Raw genomic sequence first — 14,299 nt, forward strand, 5'->3', positions numbered from 1 at the left:
TAGGACAGCAGACTCTGAAGAAGACCTCTTGGATTTCCAGTTCCTACTCTGAGAGCTGCGCATGGCTAGGACTCCGCTGGTCCCAAGTCTTCTGAACAAAGCTGGAGAAGGTGGCACCCAGCCGGGGGAGCCGTTCATGCTCAGATTCTGGGCTTACCCCTCTGCTTCTTTTCAGAAGGATTTAAGGCAGGGAATGAAAGCCTGTGTTAATTAAGAAGGCTCCATCCAGGGCGGAGACGCGGGCTACCGGGTCTGCACGGCGCTGTGGCTAAACTCAGCCCTCTTAGGTCCACGGACTGGTGAATGAACAGCCTGATGGCAAGGTCAGAGGCCCTGAGGCCTCTTGCAGAGGTGACGAGACATCAGGCTAGATTAAGGAGTGATAAGCGTTGGGCCCACTGACATCCTTCAAAGTCCAGCGACCCCCACTCCTGGTCTCTCAGATGTCTGACACTCTCTCCTGTGCGTGTTTCCCTGACAAACTGATAGCCCCAGGTAATGCCTACCTCAGCAGTCAGATCCCTTCACAGACCCTAAACCTCTCACCTCCCTGCAGCCAGTCAGAGACTTGTGCACGGGCCGATCGGGCACCTCGTGACCCGACCTTATAGAACACCCGACAGCCGGCCCTCGGGGCGCGTGCGGCTCCCCGTGCCTGTGCACCCTGCTGTTGTCTGTGACGGTGCGCCCCAGTAAACTCCTTCCTGATCTTACACTTACCCTCTGGTACATTATTCCACCAGCCTGCGCAAGCAGCCTGCCCCATGGGTCATACAACAGCAAGGGAGAAGGAGTGAAATCTCGTGGAAGGTAGCCTTTGTTCTTAGGGTGGCTCGGTGTCACGTGACACCTGGGAGATGCTAAACATACATTGAACAACAGCCGTAAAGGATTTACTCATCTTACGAAAATGTGAATAACCTCACTGGGAGACTGAAATTAATATTACAGTAACGTATGTCTCCAGCAAAGTATACAGAATCCTGGCAGAGCCAGGGAGTATTTGAAGCCACCAGACAATGTAGCCCATTTTCCCAAACCTTCACTTTACTAAAAAGTCTGAAATAAATAAACCCTTTTTTTCCCCCAAGCAGTAAGGCACTGAATTTATGGAGGAAAATGAAAAATTTCACATGGATTTTCAGATAGAATAGACTCTTCGATTCTGATGTCCCAGCTCCAGGTCCCCAAGTCGGAGTTTATCCTTCTTTGCTGTGGGGTATTTAACAAAGTTTTGGAAACACTTCCCTTATTATAACCCTAGAATATAATCGTATTTGATCATCTCTGGCTCTGAGTAATGGTGGGGAAGAAAAATTGAATAAGTGAACAATGTGTATTTAAAAATATTTATGGGTTTAGTGCGTCAAGTAATATATACAGAAACAAGAAAATCTAAGGATTTTTCCAGGTAAATTCTTCAAGGAATTTGCTCCAGTGCATAGGTGAGAGATCTGCACTGTCAGTTGGCCACTTTACAAGAGATGTAACATTCCCTCGTCTGCTCTTTTCTTTGAATAATGACCGTCTTTGCAGTAAATGCAGACTAAACATCAAACCAAGACCACAAATAGACACAAATTTCCTATTTTTGAAATCTTAATTGATATAATTAAGTGTGTACAAAACAATACATATAATAATATATGTATTGGGATAATTCAAAGATTATTATAACACAGTTTTTAGATTCATGCATTGAAAGAATCAGGCACATAGCAGACCACAGGCAGTTTTATTGTCCAAGATCTTTTTACAGTTTTGTGTAACGGCCGGGGTTTTGTAAGGTCTATAAACGCTGCATCCTCACTCAACTGTCTTGTCTCACCAGGCGTGGCAAGTGTTACCTTGTGGAGGACTGAGGGCGCCTGGTACCATTTTTCAGCTTTCCAGTGAGTTCCCGGTGTTGGCCTCCCAGCAGGCATTCACAGACCAGTGAGCAGTAGCAGCTGGCAGATCGCTAACGACGTCCGTAAAGTGCGCGTGCGTGGGACTGTGCCGCCATAGCTCTTGGGTATGAGGCTGTGTTTAAGAAGCCAGCACGTTTGTGACAGCTGTTTTACTCTGGTCTCATGATCTGAGGATAAAGGTCTTTGTCCAGCAATGTTTGAATAAACTTCATACAAGTGAAATCCATACTAAGTAACCAAGTTTGACGGAACCTGGGGACTAGTAGGATTTCTGTGTTTGTGAGCAGTTTGCTGCAAAATAGAAGGAGGCATTTGGCTTGACTTTTAGCTCCTGTTTCAAGTTGATGAGTTGCATTTTAGAACAAGCTAGCCAGCTGGAACTCTGGCCCCCTCCGTAGGTTTGATGGAGACGTGTGTGGGTGCCTTGAATAAAAACTTGAAGGCGTATTGACGGGTCTGACAGATGCGACTGTGTGCGTTAATATGTTTGGAGATGCTATTTTGTGGCCAAATGTTGGGGCCTACACAGTAAGTGTTAGGGTGTGCATCCCAGGACCATGGAATGGAATATCTGAGATGGGGACTATACCGGGAAACTTGAAATTACGGGTTCCTATCCTCTGCCGTGACTTATTACCTGCTCTTTTCTGTCTGTGCTGGCGCTGCCCACGCTGGTTCACCTCCTCCTCCCCCCGCCCTGTTTGCCTTCTCAGGGACGAGGACGGTAACCGTGCTGGAGTGGCTTTCGGAGAGGAAAGGGCAGTTTGTGGGCCAGCCGCGTGGCCGTTAGGTGCCGAGTGAGGCCCAGCAGATCAGGTGGCTGATGAGGTCCCCAGACCCACCTGCAGACACTCACACTCCTGCCTGGAGGAGGCGGCGAGGGGCTCATCTCGAAGACGACCCTGGGGGACTCGGTTGCTCCTCCCGGTGGTGCGGGTTGGGGTGGGGAAGGGGCCGCCACGGGAGGTTTCATGAGCTCGGCAGTGGTGGGGGGGCCTTCAGTGGTGCCTGGAGAAGAGGTTCCTGAAGGCGCTGCTGTAGCTCTTGCTGAAGGCCGTGTAGATCAGGGGGTTGAAGAAGGAGTTGGAGTAGCCCAGCCACAGGAAGACGCTCTTCCATGGGGCGGGGGCATCGCAGGAGCACAGGGGGCCGACGAGCTCCACGGTGAAGAAGGGGGTCCAGCAGAGCACGAACACCCCGATGAGGATGCCCACTGTGAGGGCGGCCCTCTGCTCCTTCTGCTCCCTCCACGTGTCCCCTTCTGTCTGGAAGGTGACGGTGGCGTGACGAGCGGTGAACACCATCTCGGGCTGCTGGGCAGATGCCTTCACCTGGAAAAGATCAGCAGAGGCTTCAGGAGGACCCACCTCGTCGAGGCTGCGGGGCCGGGGGGCTGAACCAAGACGCGGATGTGCCCAGCCCAAACGCCCACTTCACAGGGGGCCCTTGTAGTCGGGGCAGGGGCCGGCCTCCCTCGGCTGTGGGGATGTAGTGACGGGGCTGCATGCTTGCTCCTGCCTTAGAAATGGAAGATGGGAGTGTCTGCGGCAATGGGGGCCACCAGGGTCCCTGTCGCTGTCTGTTCAGCAGCGGACAGTGGGACAAGCAGGTTGTGCAGCGACACACGAGCAACCACAAGTGTGCTGAGTCCTTATCCGACCCTGCATGCTTAGGACTCAGTATTCTGAAATCTGTAACATTCTGGATTCCTGTGAATCCCCTCCAAAATGTGAGGATTTTCTAGAACTTTCCTTTTGGTATAAGGTTCCAGAACATAGTCTACTGTTTGGGGCAGTCACTCACCAGGACGCTTATCTCCTTTTGGTTTATTCTGTGTTCTGCCCTCTGCCCCCAACTTACATGGAGAAAGGAACCTCTAAACTCAGATTCCCTCCCCTCTGGCTCACAAGTCCTCTTCAAGGCAGGTGTCTGCAGAGTCAGGGTCTCCAGCTCCGCTCCCCTCCTCTGAGGAGGTGGGTGGGCTTCTAGGGAAGGAAGCACTTCCTTCTGTTCCGGGCCTGATTCGAGGTCTCTGGGGGACTTGAGGTAAGGAGTGTCTGTTGATCAGGCCCCAGATGCGAGGAAACTGCAGTGGGCGGATTTGCTAAATGAGCAAATTAGTTGATCCAGTCACGACGTGGGACAGTTTCTGGGTCGATCAGTCATGATTCACTGGTGGGGAGACTCCACTGACGCTAAACCCCGTTCCTCCCAAGTCCAGCGTACTGTGGCCCCAGGACATGCGAAAAGCAGAGCTTCACGGCTCTCTCCCCGGCAGCACACAGCCTTTCAGGCGATGAGCTAGGTCAGAAGGTCTGCCTCTTTAACCCACAAACCCAGTTCACGGCTGCGTCTGTAGACTGGAGTCAAGAGGAGCTGACCCACCGAGCGTGCAGAGCGCCCGAGTGAGACAGGGACACTGTAGTTAAGGTAGTGTCCGTTCACGTGTGAATTTTTACGTCTGTGTGATAGCCTTCCTGTCATCTGTTTGAAAAGCAGTGAAGCCCCAAGCATTAGACAGTCAACAGAGGGTCACAAAGACTGAAACAAATCGTTCGTAATTGTACAACCCTTAAAAGCACGTATGAGATAAGAGATGAAAATTTCTTTTTCCCAGTCTCACCCCTGGGTGGAACCATAGTATCTTTCTTGCTTTATCAGTGCATGTCTGGGGATCCATTTCAGGGGACTGATTTGTAGAAATGCAAACACAATATTTTGTTTCATTTCCTTAATAAATCTGAATCCCAAAGTGGCATCAAGGAAGCCGTTCCCCGCCCACCCCTCCCATTTTCCAAAGATGGTGATGGAAGAGGGATTCTGGTCCTGACTCTTAAATACCCGAGAAATTCTCCTTCCTCTCAGGATTTTTCACTGTTAACACTGTCCCCTCGGGGGTGTGACGCCATTGTGACCACTCCTTAATCTCTATAGCACGCCTGGTGCGAAGGTGGAACATTTAAGCCAGACTCAAAGGCTCTGAGATAACAGAAATAAACACAGCAGCAAGCAGCTAGGTGTTCTGGCTTTTGAGGCCCGTCCACCCCGCCCGTCCGTGCTGCCTGGAGCCTTTTCAGGCCGACACCAGCAGCCCCTGCTCAGTCCGTAGGTATCAGTTTCCAGTTGCAGTTCACAGTGAGCCCCACAGCGGGACTCCCAGTGTACGGCAGCCTTCTAGGAAGGGCGGGGGACCCCCAACGCTGCTCATGCTGTCTGTAGGAGTTCGCTATCGCACAACGGGGGAAGTCGCAAGGTTTCCATTCTCAGGAGCTGGCCGTCTGCTTTCTCATGACTGACTCTGAGAACGCTTGCGTCTTCGGAGACCCTGCAGCTCCTCAGGCGCAGTCCTGCCCTAGACCCGAGGGGCTGCTGTCACCCGTCGTTCATCTGAGAGCACAGGGCCCCAGGGGGGTTTGCTCCCAGGTGTATTGCTCACGCTTAGGTGCAGGATTTGAATATTTCTGTAACAGTTAGCATTAGGAAAGGGGGCCAAGCGTGTGAGACAGTTTACGGCCCCGTAGAGGAGCGCTGAGCGCCCCAGGCGCAGGCCTGCCTGGCCCTCGCACCATCAGATCCTGGATTCTCCCGGTGCAGCTTACCCAGGTTCTTAACGAACGACGAGCTGTTCCCCGGGACTGCGACCACTCATGGTATCTGCAGAAACTTTCCGCTGTGTGATAGTTCTCATGCTGAGTAAGTGTACTTAGCGATGTCCTGGTTATTTTGTTCTTAAGTGTGTCTTTAGGGAGGTTTCTCCATGTCAGGAGGACCCACAGGCACCTGCCAATGGCCCTTTTCGCTGAGTTCTTAGCGCAGCAGGTCGGGGATGCACCTGTGGGGCCCCTCCCAGCAGGGATCCAAATTCATTTTTAACAGGTCTTTTAAATGCTACTTCGGGTCTTCTCCCAACTCTTAGAACTCTACTTTGAATTCAAATTGAACTTTTTTTTTCCCTAAGTATGTTCTTTTTTATGGTTTGCCTTGAGTCAGGAGCTTTTACAGGTGAGTCGGAGAGCTCCACGTTTCTCAGAAAAGACGCTCTCTGTGACCCGAGCAGCGTGGAGCCCTCGCGTGTGTGGAGTTCAGTGCTGACTCGCCTGGTGAAGGTCATGGGTCCGGCCGGGCTGCTCAGGGCAGCAGAGACTCAGCCGGGGGAGCGTCTTTGCGGCTGGGGAGCTGCAGGTTCCGAGGTCAGTAGGTGGCTGATCTGGTTGCCCAGTTTACCCAGGTTCTTACGAAAAGCCCTGTGCTTTTCTGACTTACAGACGCCCTAGGTCTGCGCTGTCTGCTCATCCGTGACTGCGGTGAAGCGCTGGATGGAGCTTGGAGAACAGGCCCTGTTAGTTGCTCTGTCAGTCACTCAGCGGGCTCGTGAGTGGTTGCTCAGAAAGGGAGGTGGTGGCGTGAAAGGAGCGAACGTTCAAGCCGCGTTGCCCTTTCCCTGTTTGTCTTTGACGTGCTCTCTCGTTTAAAGCCCAAACCCCGCAACCTGAGATGCATGTGTAGAAGATTTTCTAAGTGAACAGTTAGCCTCATCTCTCCAAATACATCTATCATTCTTCCCAAATGGCCATGTGTTAAATAACTATGTACTGGTTAATCATAAACCTAGCATGTTCTTTCATTTCCTCAGACTATTCTGGCTCCTGCCCTATGACTGTGACAGATACTCAATAGATTATCATCAATAATGGTATTGAAATTAGGGGATAGAGACTCTCACCTTGGAAGTGTGGTTTCGGGTGATTTGCATGTTGGACTAGGCTGTTGTCAACATGCAGGATGCACTGATGGGTCAGAATCTTCGAGCTAGAAATGATCTCACCGATTTGGGGGGGGGTGGCGGTCCACAAGGGGATGAATAAAAACATTCCCACACACTGAGGAGGAGACTGGCTGCTCTGTGGCTGTGGCAACAAGGAGCCTTGGTATTTGCTTAAGCCTGTTCAGCGGATGAAGGGCCATCCAGCTCTGTGAGGATACGTGTGCAGATCAACCAGTCGGAGTTAGCCCTTACCTCTGAAAGTCAGCCAGTTAGGGTGGGACTCGCCCCGCTAAACACACCTCTGGGCGCTAGTCAGTCGACAACAGTCTCCCGGAGTAACCCCACTGTTTGGGGGATGTCAGCTCGCTGCTCCTCTGAATGTCCTCCAGTCCCCAAGCTCGGTGCTGTCCCAGCCCCCGTGAGCGACGGGCGTTCCGCTCTGCTCGGGGAGACGGTGCCGGACAGGTTCAGTCTTCTGCCCTCTAGCGAGCAGCACTTTTATGTCAGATCCTGGGTGGTGGCTGTACCAGCCTTGGACAGCTTGGAGGGCCCACTGAGGTTATCTTGAGGACCCTTCACAGGATGCTTGGATCGCAGGTGCATTCGCTGAGTCCCAGTGTCCCCAGTTGCCTTCGAATCTGCAGGCACGAGCTTCAGCCCCACTGGGCGCTGCTTGCTCTGTGTATTTTGTTACCACAGGATTTGTGACCAAGTGTGTCTTTGTGTAAGGTCATTCAGCTTGAGTCTTTGCATCAAGTCCCTAGACCTTTGTTTGGTAATTGACTTACACCTTTGTCTAAGGCTATCAGATCTTGTCCTGGAGGTGTACCATTTAGCAAAAATTTTTATGCCATAATCTACTTATATATTGCTGTTTTCTTTGCTTTTGCTATTGTTTGTCTAAATATGCAAAATCTTGTTATAAATTTTTGTTTGTTTTTTATCCTGGAGTACTTTTTTTTCTTTGAAGATAAAAAGGATTGTTCTACAAGGCATTGGCTTGATAAACTTCTAATCCATTCCAAGCCAGATCTGAAGGCTAATGATTTGGCAACCATTAGACTTACGACCAATTTGTGAAAAAGCACTTGATCAAACTTTGCTTTGGGTCCTTCACAAAACTCCAGTGAGGGCATTTGCTGTCTTGTCAGTTGGTGAACGCAGATGTCACCTTGCCTAGTTGGTATTCCAGCTGACTGGTTATCGGGTTGGTGATCGCATGGCCGCTTCTTGGCTTCTGGTCGAGGATCCTGAGACGCCATTCACAAGACGAACTTGTCCAACTACAGTGGCCTCTTTCTTGAGTTTCGTGATTTGTCCAAGTCAAAGTCTCAGACTCCCCTTTGAGAACTTCTGTTTCCTATTTTAAATTGCACTGCGATCCTCACTCTTGCACTTTTCTTGTAAATGCAGAAATAATGTTTTACTTAATAAGGAATTTCTGAGAGTCAAAATCAATAGAGAAACTCTAGAAAAATTAGGACACAAACACCAAATAGTTGAGAGTCAGCTTCTCTAGCTGTTACACTAAGGCCTTAGAACAAAATTCTCACCCTGAGATGGTCTCAGAGCTTCTGTGACCCTCCGAAACCTGCCCCCCCGCACACCTGCACGTCACGTGCTTCTGTCAGCTGTAGCTGGCCTCCTAAATGAATTGTCATTTCTTCAGGATTTTCTCGGGAAAAACAAAATCTCATTGTAAAATTGCCGGACAAAAAGTCAGATCTATAGAATCTCAATTAAAACTGTGGTCTAGAGCCTAGGTAAGGCTATAATTAAGACTTTTTCTAAACTTCAGGGAGAAGGGCAAAAGATTGTCCCAGAATTTAGAATTTTTAAGAGTACTGAACAAAATTCTTACTGTCCTGGACTACAGATCAGTTCCAACTAGTTAAATTAATTAAAATACCCCTCAGATGAGGAAAAATATTTAAAAGTAAAAGGATAGAAAAGAGAAGAGCTATATACCCAGCTATGAAAATTTTAAATATAAAATACATTATGTAAAGCAATGTCATAAGCCTTTCTTTTAAGAGAAGATTGAATAAATAGTAAAAATTGTAAACTAAATAAAGACAGCAAATAGACTTCAGAAAACTTCAAAGTAATATTCTGGAGAAAACCCAACAGCTGAAATACACAGTCTTATCCTGTTTTTCTATAAATGGGTATAAACCCGAATTAGGGAACTTATAAAAAATAAATTGAAATTGCCAATTCAGAAGATATACAATATGGGGCTAGAGATTTCCAGATACTCTTAGAAGGTAAGTAGGCTAGAATCAATGCAAGATATGGCTCTCTAGATAAAACATCCAAAAGCACCTCTGTTTTCAAAGATTTGGGGGCCTCGATAAGGATCCTTGTAAGGTTTGCCAGCAGAAGAATCCTTGAAAAAATCAGTGTCCCCTATTGACTAAAAATCCCAATGACAGCTATCTAAAATCTGTCCAGCGAAGTCACCCCATGGGAGGTATCGTCCAATCCGCTGTCCTTCTAAACTTCTAAGGGGACTTACCTATAATTACAGATGCACAACAGTGCAGCGTTCTTACTCCTACGGCTGTCACCGTAACTATGATGGTCTCCACCACTATAAAACAAGAGGCCCCTCGGCCTGAAATTTTAAAGTTGCCTGAAAAAAACATGCAAACTGACTTGTAATAAGTTTTGAAAGATTAAAAGCAGAGGAAAAAATTTCTTTAAAAAATGATTGGTCATACCAGACGGTGAAATAAGATCATGAAAGACAAATTTGCAGCTATTTTAAAAAACTTGGAGGAAAGTAAACCTTAGTCAGTAGAAAAATCCAAGTGGTGGAAGTCTTGAACAATTCTGTGCGCCAGCTTGTGACTGGTATTTCAAGATCGTTGTCAGAATGCCTCTCTAGGTTCTGTGACGCAGCTCCAAAGTTAATAGGATCTGCTTGCAGATGAAGTGTCCCGCTGTCCTCACACACGATCGCATCACAGCTGATCTGCACGTGAGATACCTACACTGTGTGTAACTCAAGACATCGCCAAAGAAAGAGCGATGGTTCTGGGGACCGATGGACGAAGGCGCCGCAGGCAGCTCAGTTGGAGCAGAACGCGCATGAGCCCAGACTGAGTCGTCCTAGGCTGTCGTGAACCTACCCTTTTGTACACATACAAAGGTGCTGGCCCGCGTTCCAGGTGGCACCTATCCCAGAGCTGTTTCCTATTGAAGCCTGCCCCTTAATTTAGGAGTCAAGGCTTTGCCTCCTTGCCTCTGAGAAACCACAGGCATCAGTTGAACTAGTCAGCACATCTTCAGAACTTATATGAAGCCTTTAACTCTTATGTTACCAGACATAGTGAATCTCCATTGCTAGCTGAAACCACCCAGCATTTTACTTCTAGTTGGTTGTTCGAGATTCAGCATCTGTTGTCCAGAGCTTTAAGTGCTGCTACGTCACGCTATTCTGACAGACAATTTAAAATCATGTTGATGGATGTGCAGTCTGAACGTCAGATCTCCACAGATGAAACTGCACCTTCAAGGAGAGCCAAAACCAGTGGTGAAGACACAGGCAGTCTGTGTTGTCTCTCCTGGAGCCTTGGCTGGGGGAGGACCAGACACGGGAGGTGAGAACCGAGTGTTCCCGCAGACTCAGCCTGCAGCCTGGAACCGGTCTTAAATGTACTCAGTCAGTCAAGGACAGCTCGTCTCAATGGACTTACCTTTGCAAGCCAGCCTGCCGTGTCAGTCCCCCACTTCTGGAAGTCAGGTGACCAGGCCACCTCCCACGGGAGCAACGACCATCCACAAAGCTGCTCTTACAGCGATGCCAGCCCACTCAGACCTTGGAAGGTCCACCAACCCCGGATGCCACACTTCCCAAAAATGCCATTGGAGGTCAGCATTCTGCTTTCCCAGAGAGACTGCCTGACCAGCGTAGGTCTCCCTGACACGAGTGAGCAATAAAGCCAGCTTTGCCTTCCCAGACCGGATCTTCCTCAGTGGTCTCATCAGCCTTTGCCAGGGGCAGGGACTATCTCTCGTGTGCGTCCTGTTTGCATCTCAGTGTCTGGCACAGGGCCGGCTTTCAGCCTGTGTTTGAATAAAACTCTGAAGATGAAGAAACGGGGAGGAGTGTTGTGTTTCTCTGCGTAACACAGCTAGTTGCTGGTAGAGCGTATGCAGAAATGTTAGCTCCTGCTACCACCGAGGATTCAGGAAACCTGGTTTTTAATTAACCCTTCACGTGGGATGAGGACAGAGGCAGCTCCACATTTTAGGCAGAACCCTGGGTCACTTAGAGGCCTTGCAGAGCCACAGAACCCATATTTGCAAGTTACCTGGCAGAGAAAGGGAGGATGTGAGACAGTACTTGGCTTCTGCTCCCTCCAAAGCTGAGCAGTGAGAGCCCCTCTCCTTCCGGAATAGGCAACCTGAGGCAGAATTATCATTGCTCTTCCCCTTTAAAGCTGTTTGGTGTTGATTATCAATTGTGTTTTCCTGGATAAGCATCCTGGCAGAAGAGGGTCCGTGTAAGGAAGGCCTCAGCGGGCAGCCGGCCCCCTTGTTCCTGACCCGGGATTGCACGCACACGGACACTCCGGGCAGTCGGTGGCGCTCCTACCCATCGGCACGCCGTGTCCAGCTCAGAGGTCTAATAGGTCGGGGCTTCCCAGCTGTGGCACTGCTGACTTTGGTCTGAACAAGTCTTTGCTGTGGGCCTGCCCTGCGTGTTGTTCCACATTTACCCGCGTCGCTGCTCGCTACACACTAGGTGCCAGTAGCGCACTCTCCCCAAGTCTTGATAATCAGAATGTCTCCGGATGTTCCAAGTGTCCCCTGAGGTGGGGGAGGGCAAACCACCCCTGGCTGAGACTAGTATTCTAGATAGAAGGGCAGGTAGCCTCTGAGCACCCCCCCCCCCCGCATCCTTCTTTCTTCTAGAGTGAGGCCTCCCCTTTCTGCCTGAACCATACCTCTGGTTCCTCTAAGCTTGATGGACTGATTATGGCTGGAATTAACCACCGACTCTAGAAAACATGGAAAAATTGTATAGCTCACAATAGATGTCTCTCTCTCTCACTGGACTGGACTCTTCATAGACGAAGATGGTGTCTTTATCATTCTTTTACCCCTTGCAGCAAGTGCATGGTATGTGATCGGTGTGCTTAATTGAATTTACTTTGCTGACCCAGAGCCGATCACAGAAGTGAGTGCTGTGTAGATTTCCCAACTTGCAGTGTGTGAATTAGGTTCAGGGGATCGTTCTTGGCTGTGAGCTGGGGGGAGGCAGTCCCCGCATCCAGTGAATTCATATGAAGTCTTATGGTCCCCGGTCTTGAGTCATAACCTGATTGCTAAGAGTTAACAAAGAGCAGGAAAGTGTGGGTGGAGAGATGAGAAAAGAGCCCCCACGGGTGCTGTAGCAGTTGTCCTGCCTTAAATGCCGCTTGTAAAGAGCTGGGGAATTGCCTGCCTCAGATTTGCAATTTCCTCTTGCAGCTTTACTTGTACTCAGGGAGGCAAACAAGTGATCCTCAGCTGTGCATACAGTCTGATTGGGGGGTGGCTTGTGTGTGTGAGAGGGCTGGGGGGTTAGACCCAGAAGGTAGCCCCGCAGGCAGTGGGAGCAGGTAACAAAGGCAGGCTCTGAGCTGGGTGTAAACAACATCTTTAGTCTTGTATCAGGAGAGGAGGATGCGGCAGGGCGGCAGTTAGTAACCCAGGAGATACCACATTTTGCAAAATCAGTTGCTATAATTTGCAAAGAAGAAAATAGACTGGGTTGAAACACTGATCTGCTTTGCCTGCTGTATAGCAGTCTTCCTTCCAAATCATATTACTGTCTGTCCCTTCCCAATCCTCAAACAACTCGCTCCAAGTGCAGGAAGCCAGCACCAGGCACCAGCCTCCTCAGACGCTCTAAAGGATGTTACAGATCCATAGAATTTTCAAACCCAGTGGGACCCTGTAGAACTAGGTAGTCTGGACTCCTCATTTTAAATACAAGGAAATAGTCTGTCAGAGATGACATGCTCTGTGATACTGAGCAAGTCAGAGCAGAGTCTGTGACTCTGTCTCTTTCCCATCTACCCCCTTCCCTTCTTCCCCTCACCTCCCAGTACTAAAAAGTTGCACTGTCTACAAATCTAGGGGGCGGGGTACTGGGGATAAGGCCTGTACACATGCAAGCAGGGTATTTTTAAGGATGACTTTAACACCCACCTCCACCGCTTCTGATATGGGAGAGATGCTGTTGGTCTTCCGGGGGCCCACGCGGAACTTGGCGGCCTTGTAGATCTTCCAGTACACGAAGAGCACCACGCAGAGCGGCAGGTAGAAGGCGCCCACGGTGGAGAACACGGTGTAGGAGGGCTCGCGGCTCACCTGGCACTCCGCGCTGACCTCAGAGTAGGTCTCCCCCCAGCCGAAGAGCAGCGGGGCCAGGGAGATGACTGCGGAGAGCACCCAGGTGAGCACGATCATCACGTTGGAGACACGCTTGCGGGCGCGGAGCGTGTATTCCAGGTGACGGGTGATGGACCAGTAGCGGTCCAGCGCGATGGCTGTCACATTCCAGATGCTGGCGGTGCAGCAGAGCACGTCGCATGTGATCCAAAGCTGGCACAGCCGCTGGCCCAGGTGCCAGCGGCGCCCAGACAGCTCGTGCACCAGGCTTAGCGGCATAACCAGAGCGGCCACCAGCATGTCCGAGATGGCCATGGACGCCACCAGGTTGTGCGGAACGCGGTGGAAGGCGCGCACGCGGAGAATGGTCGCCAGGACCAGCAGGTTCCAGGCGAGTGTCGCTGCCACCAGAAAGCCCAGCAAGGTCAGAACAAGCACGCCGAAGACGGAGAGGAGGGCTGGGCTGGGGCGCGGGTCTTCTGCATCAAAGCTGAGGTTAGTCTCCAAAGGGGCGGGGGTGGAGATGGTAAAGTAGGTGAGGTTCACAGGCAGATCCATCTCTGGGTCAAGAGCCTGGCTCATCCGTATGTGGAGAAGGGGTGCTCAGGAGAGCATAAGGTGGCCACTGCACCCGAAGCCACTCCGGATGTGTGTAACGTCTGGCCAGTGTCAGGATTTCTGGGGAGTGCCTGTGAAGCTCGCCCGAACCTCCTGCCAGTGAGCATCCGTGGGAGGTGGTGTGGCTGAGAGGAGAGTGCCTGGCTGCAAGCCGCGGCGTGTCTGAAGCCCTCAGAGGCTATGAAAGCAGAGGCAGGGGCTGCATCTGGCCGCCAGGGCCCGCCTAAGTGGTCACGTGCCCAAGGCTCTTCACCTTGGCGGAGACAGCAGTCTGGTCGCCCAGAGCCGAGCGCTTCCCAAGTCGGGGAGAAGCTGGGCGGCCCGGGAGCGTGTGGGTGCCAGGAGCGGGGCTGGTGCGTCAGAGCAGTAGTTCTCGCCGTGCGTGACCTCCCTACCTGCCCCTCTCTCCAGGCAGCTGCAGCGGGCTGCAGCCTCAGCTCGGTGCTGGGAAGCCAAGCAGGGACCTGCTTTCTCCTGCCTTCTGCTGTTCCCCACCCCTCTCCCCACGCCTTCTGGGGCTGCGGCTCCGGAGAGCGAATGCTGGCACGCCCACCCAGACCTGCCTTATCAAACTCGGGATCCAGCCTACGTAAGGCATCAGCTGATAAGGCCGCCTCTC

The 14,299-nt window shown here is 50.8% G+C and overlaps 1 protein-coding gene across 1 annotated transcript; it reads right to left on the minus strand.

Annotated features, from left to right (window-relative positions):
• Positions 1-2,820: 2,820 nt before the first annotated feature.
• On the minus strand, positions 2,821-14,067 carry HTR5A (5-hydroxytryptamine receptor 5A). The gene is made up of 2 exons (XM_006186283.3): positions 12,880-14,067; positions 2,821-3,241 (listed from the first exon to the last, which is right to left on the minus strand). The coding sequence occupies exons 1-2, from the start codon at positions 13,642-13,644 to the stop codon at positions 2,909-2,911; spliced, it is 1,098 nt and encodes a 365-aa protein (XP_006186345.3). The 5' UTR covers positions 13,645-14,067; the 3' UTR covers positions 2,821-2,908.
• Positions 14,068-14,299: the final 232 nt, after the last annotated feature.

Source organism: Camelus ferus, chromosome 7 (assembly GCF_009834535.1).
Source record: "Camelus ferus isolate YT-003-E chromosome 7, BCGSAC_Cfer_1.0, whole genome shotgun sequence".
NCBI lineage: Eukaryota > Metazoa > Chordata > Mammalia > Artiodactyla > Camelidae > Camelus > Camelus ferus.

Excerpts from the sequence above, each read along its gene's own strand:
- HTR5A (XM_006186283.3), bottom strand. The coding sequence starts at position 13,644 with ATGAGCCAGGCTCTTGACCCAGAGATGGATCTGCCTGTGAACCTCACC. Across the intron at positions 3,242-12,879 it reads CCATATCAGAAGCGGTGGAG|GTGAAGGCATCTGCCCAGCA; the intron begins GTGGGTGTTAAA and ends GATCTTTTCCAG.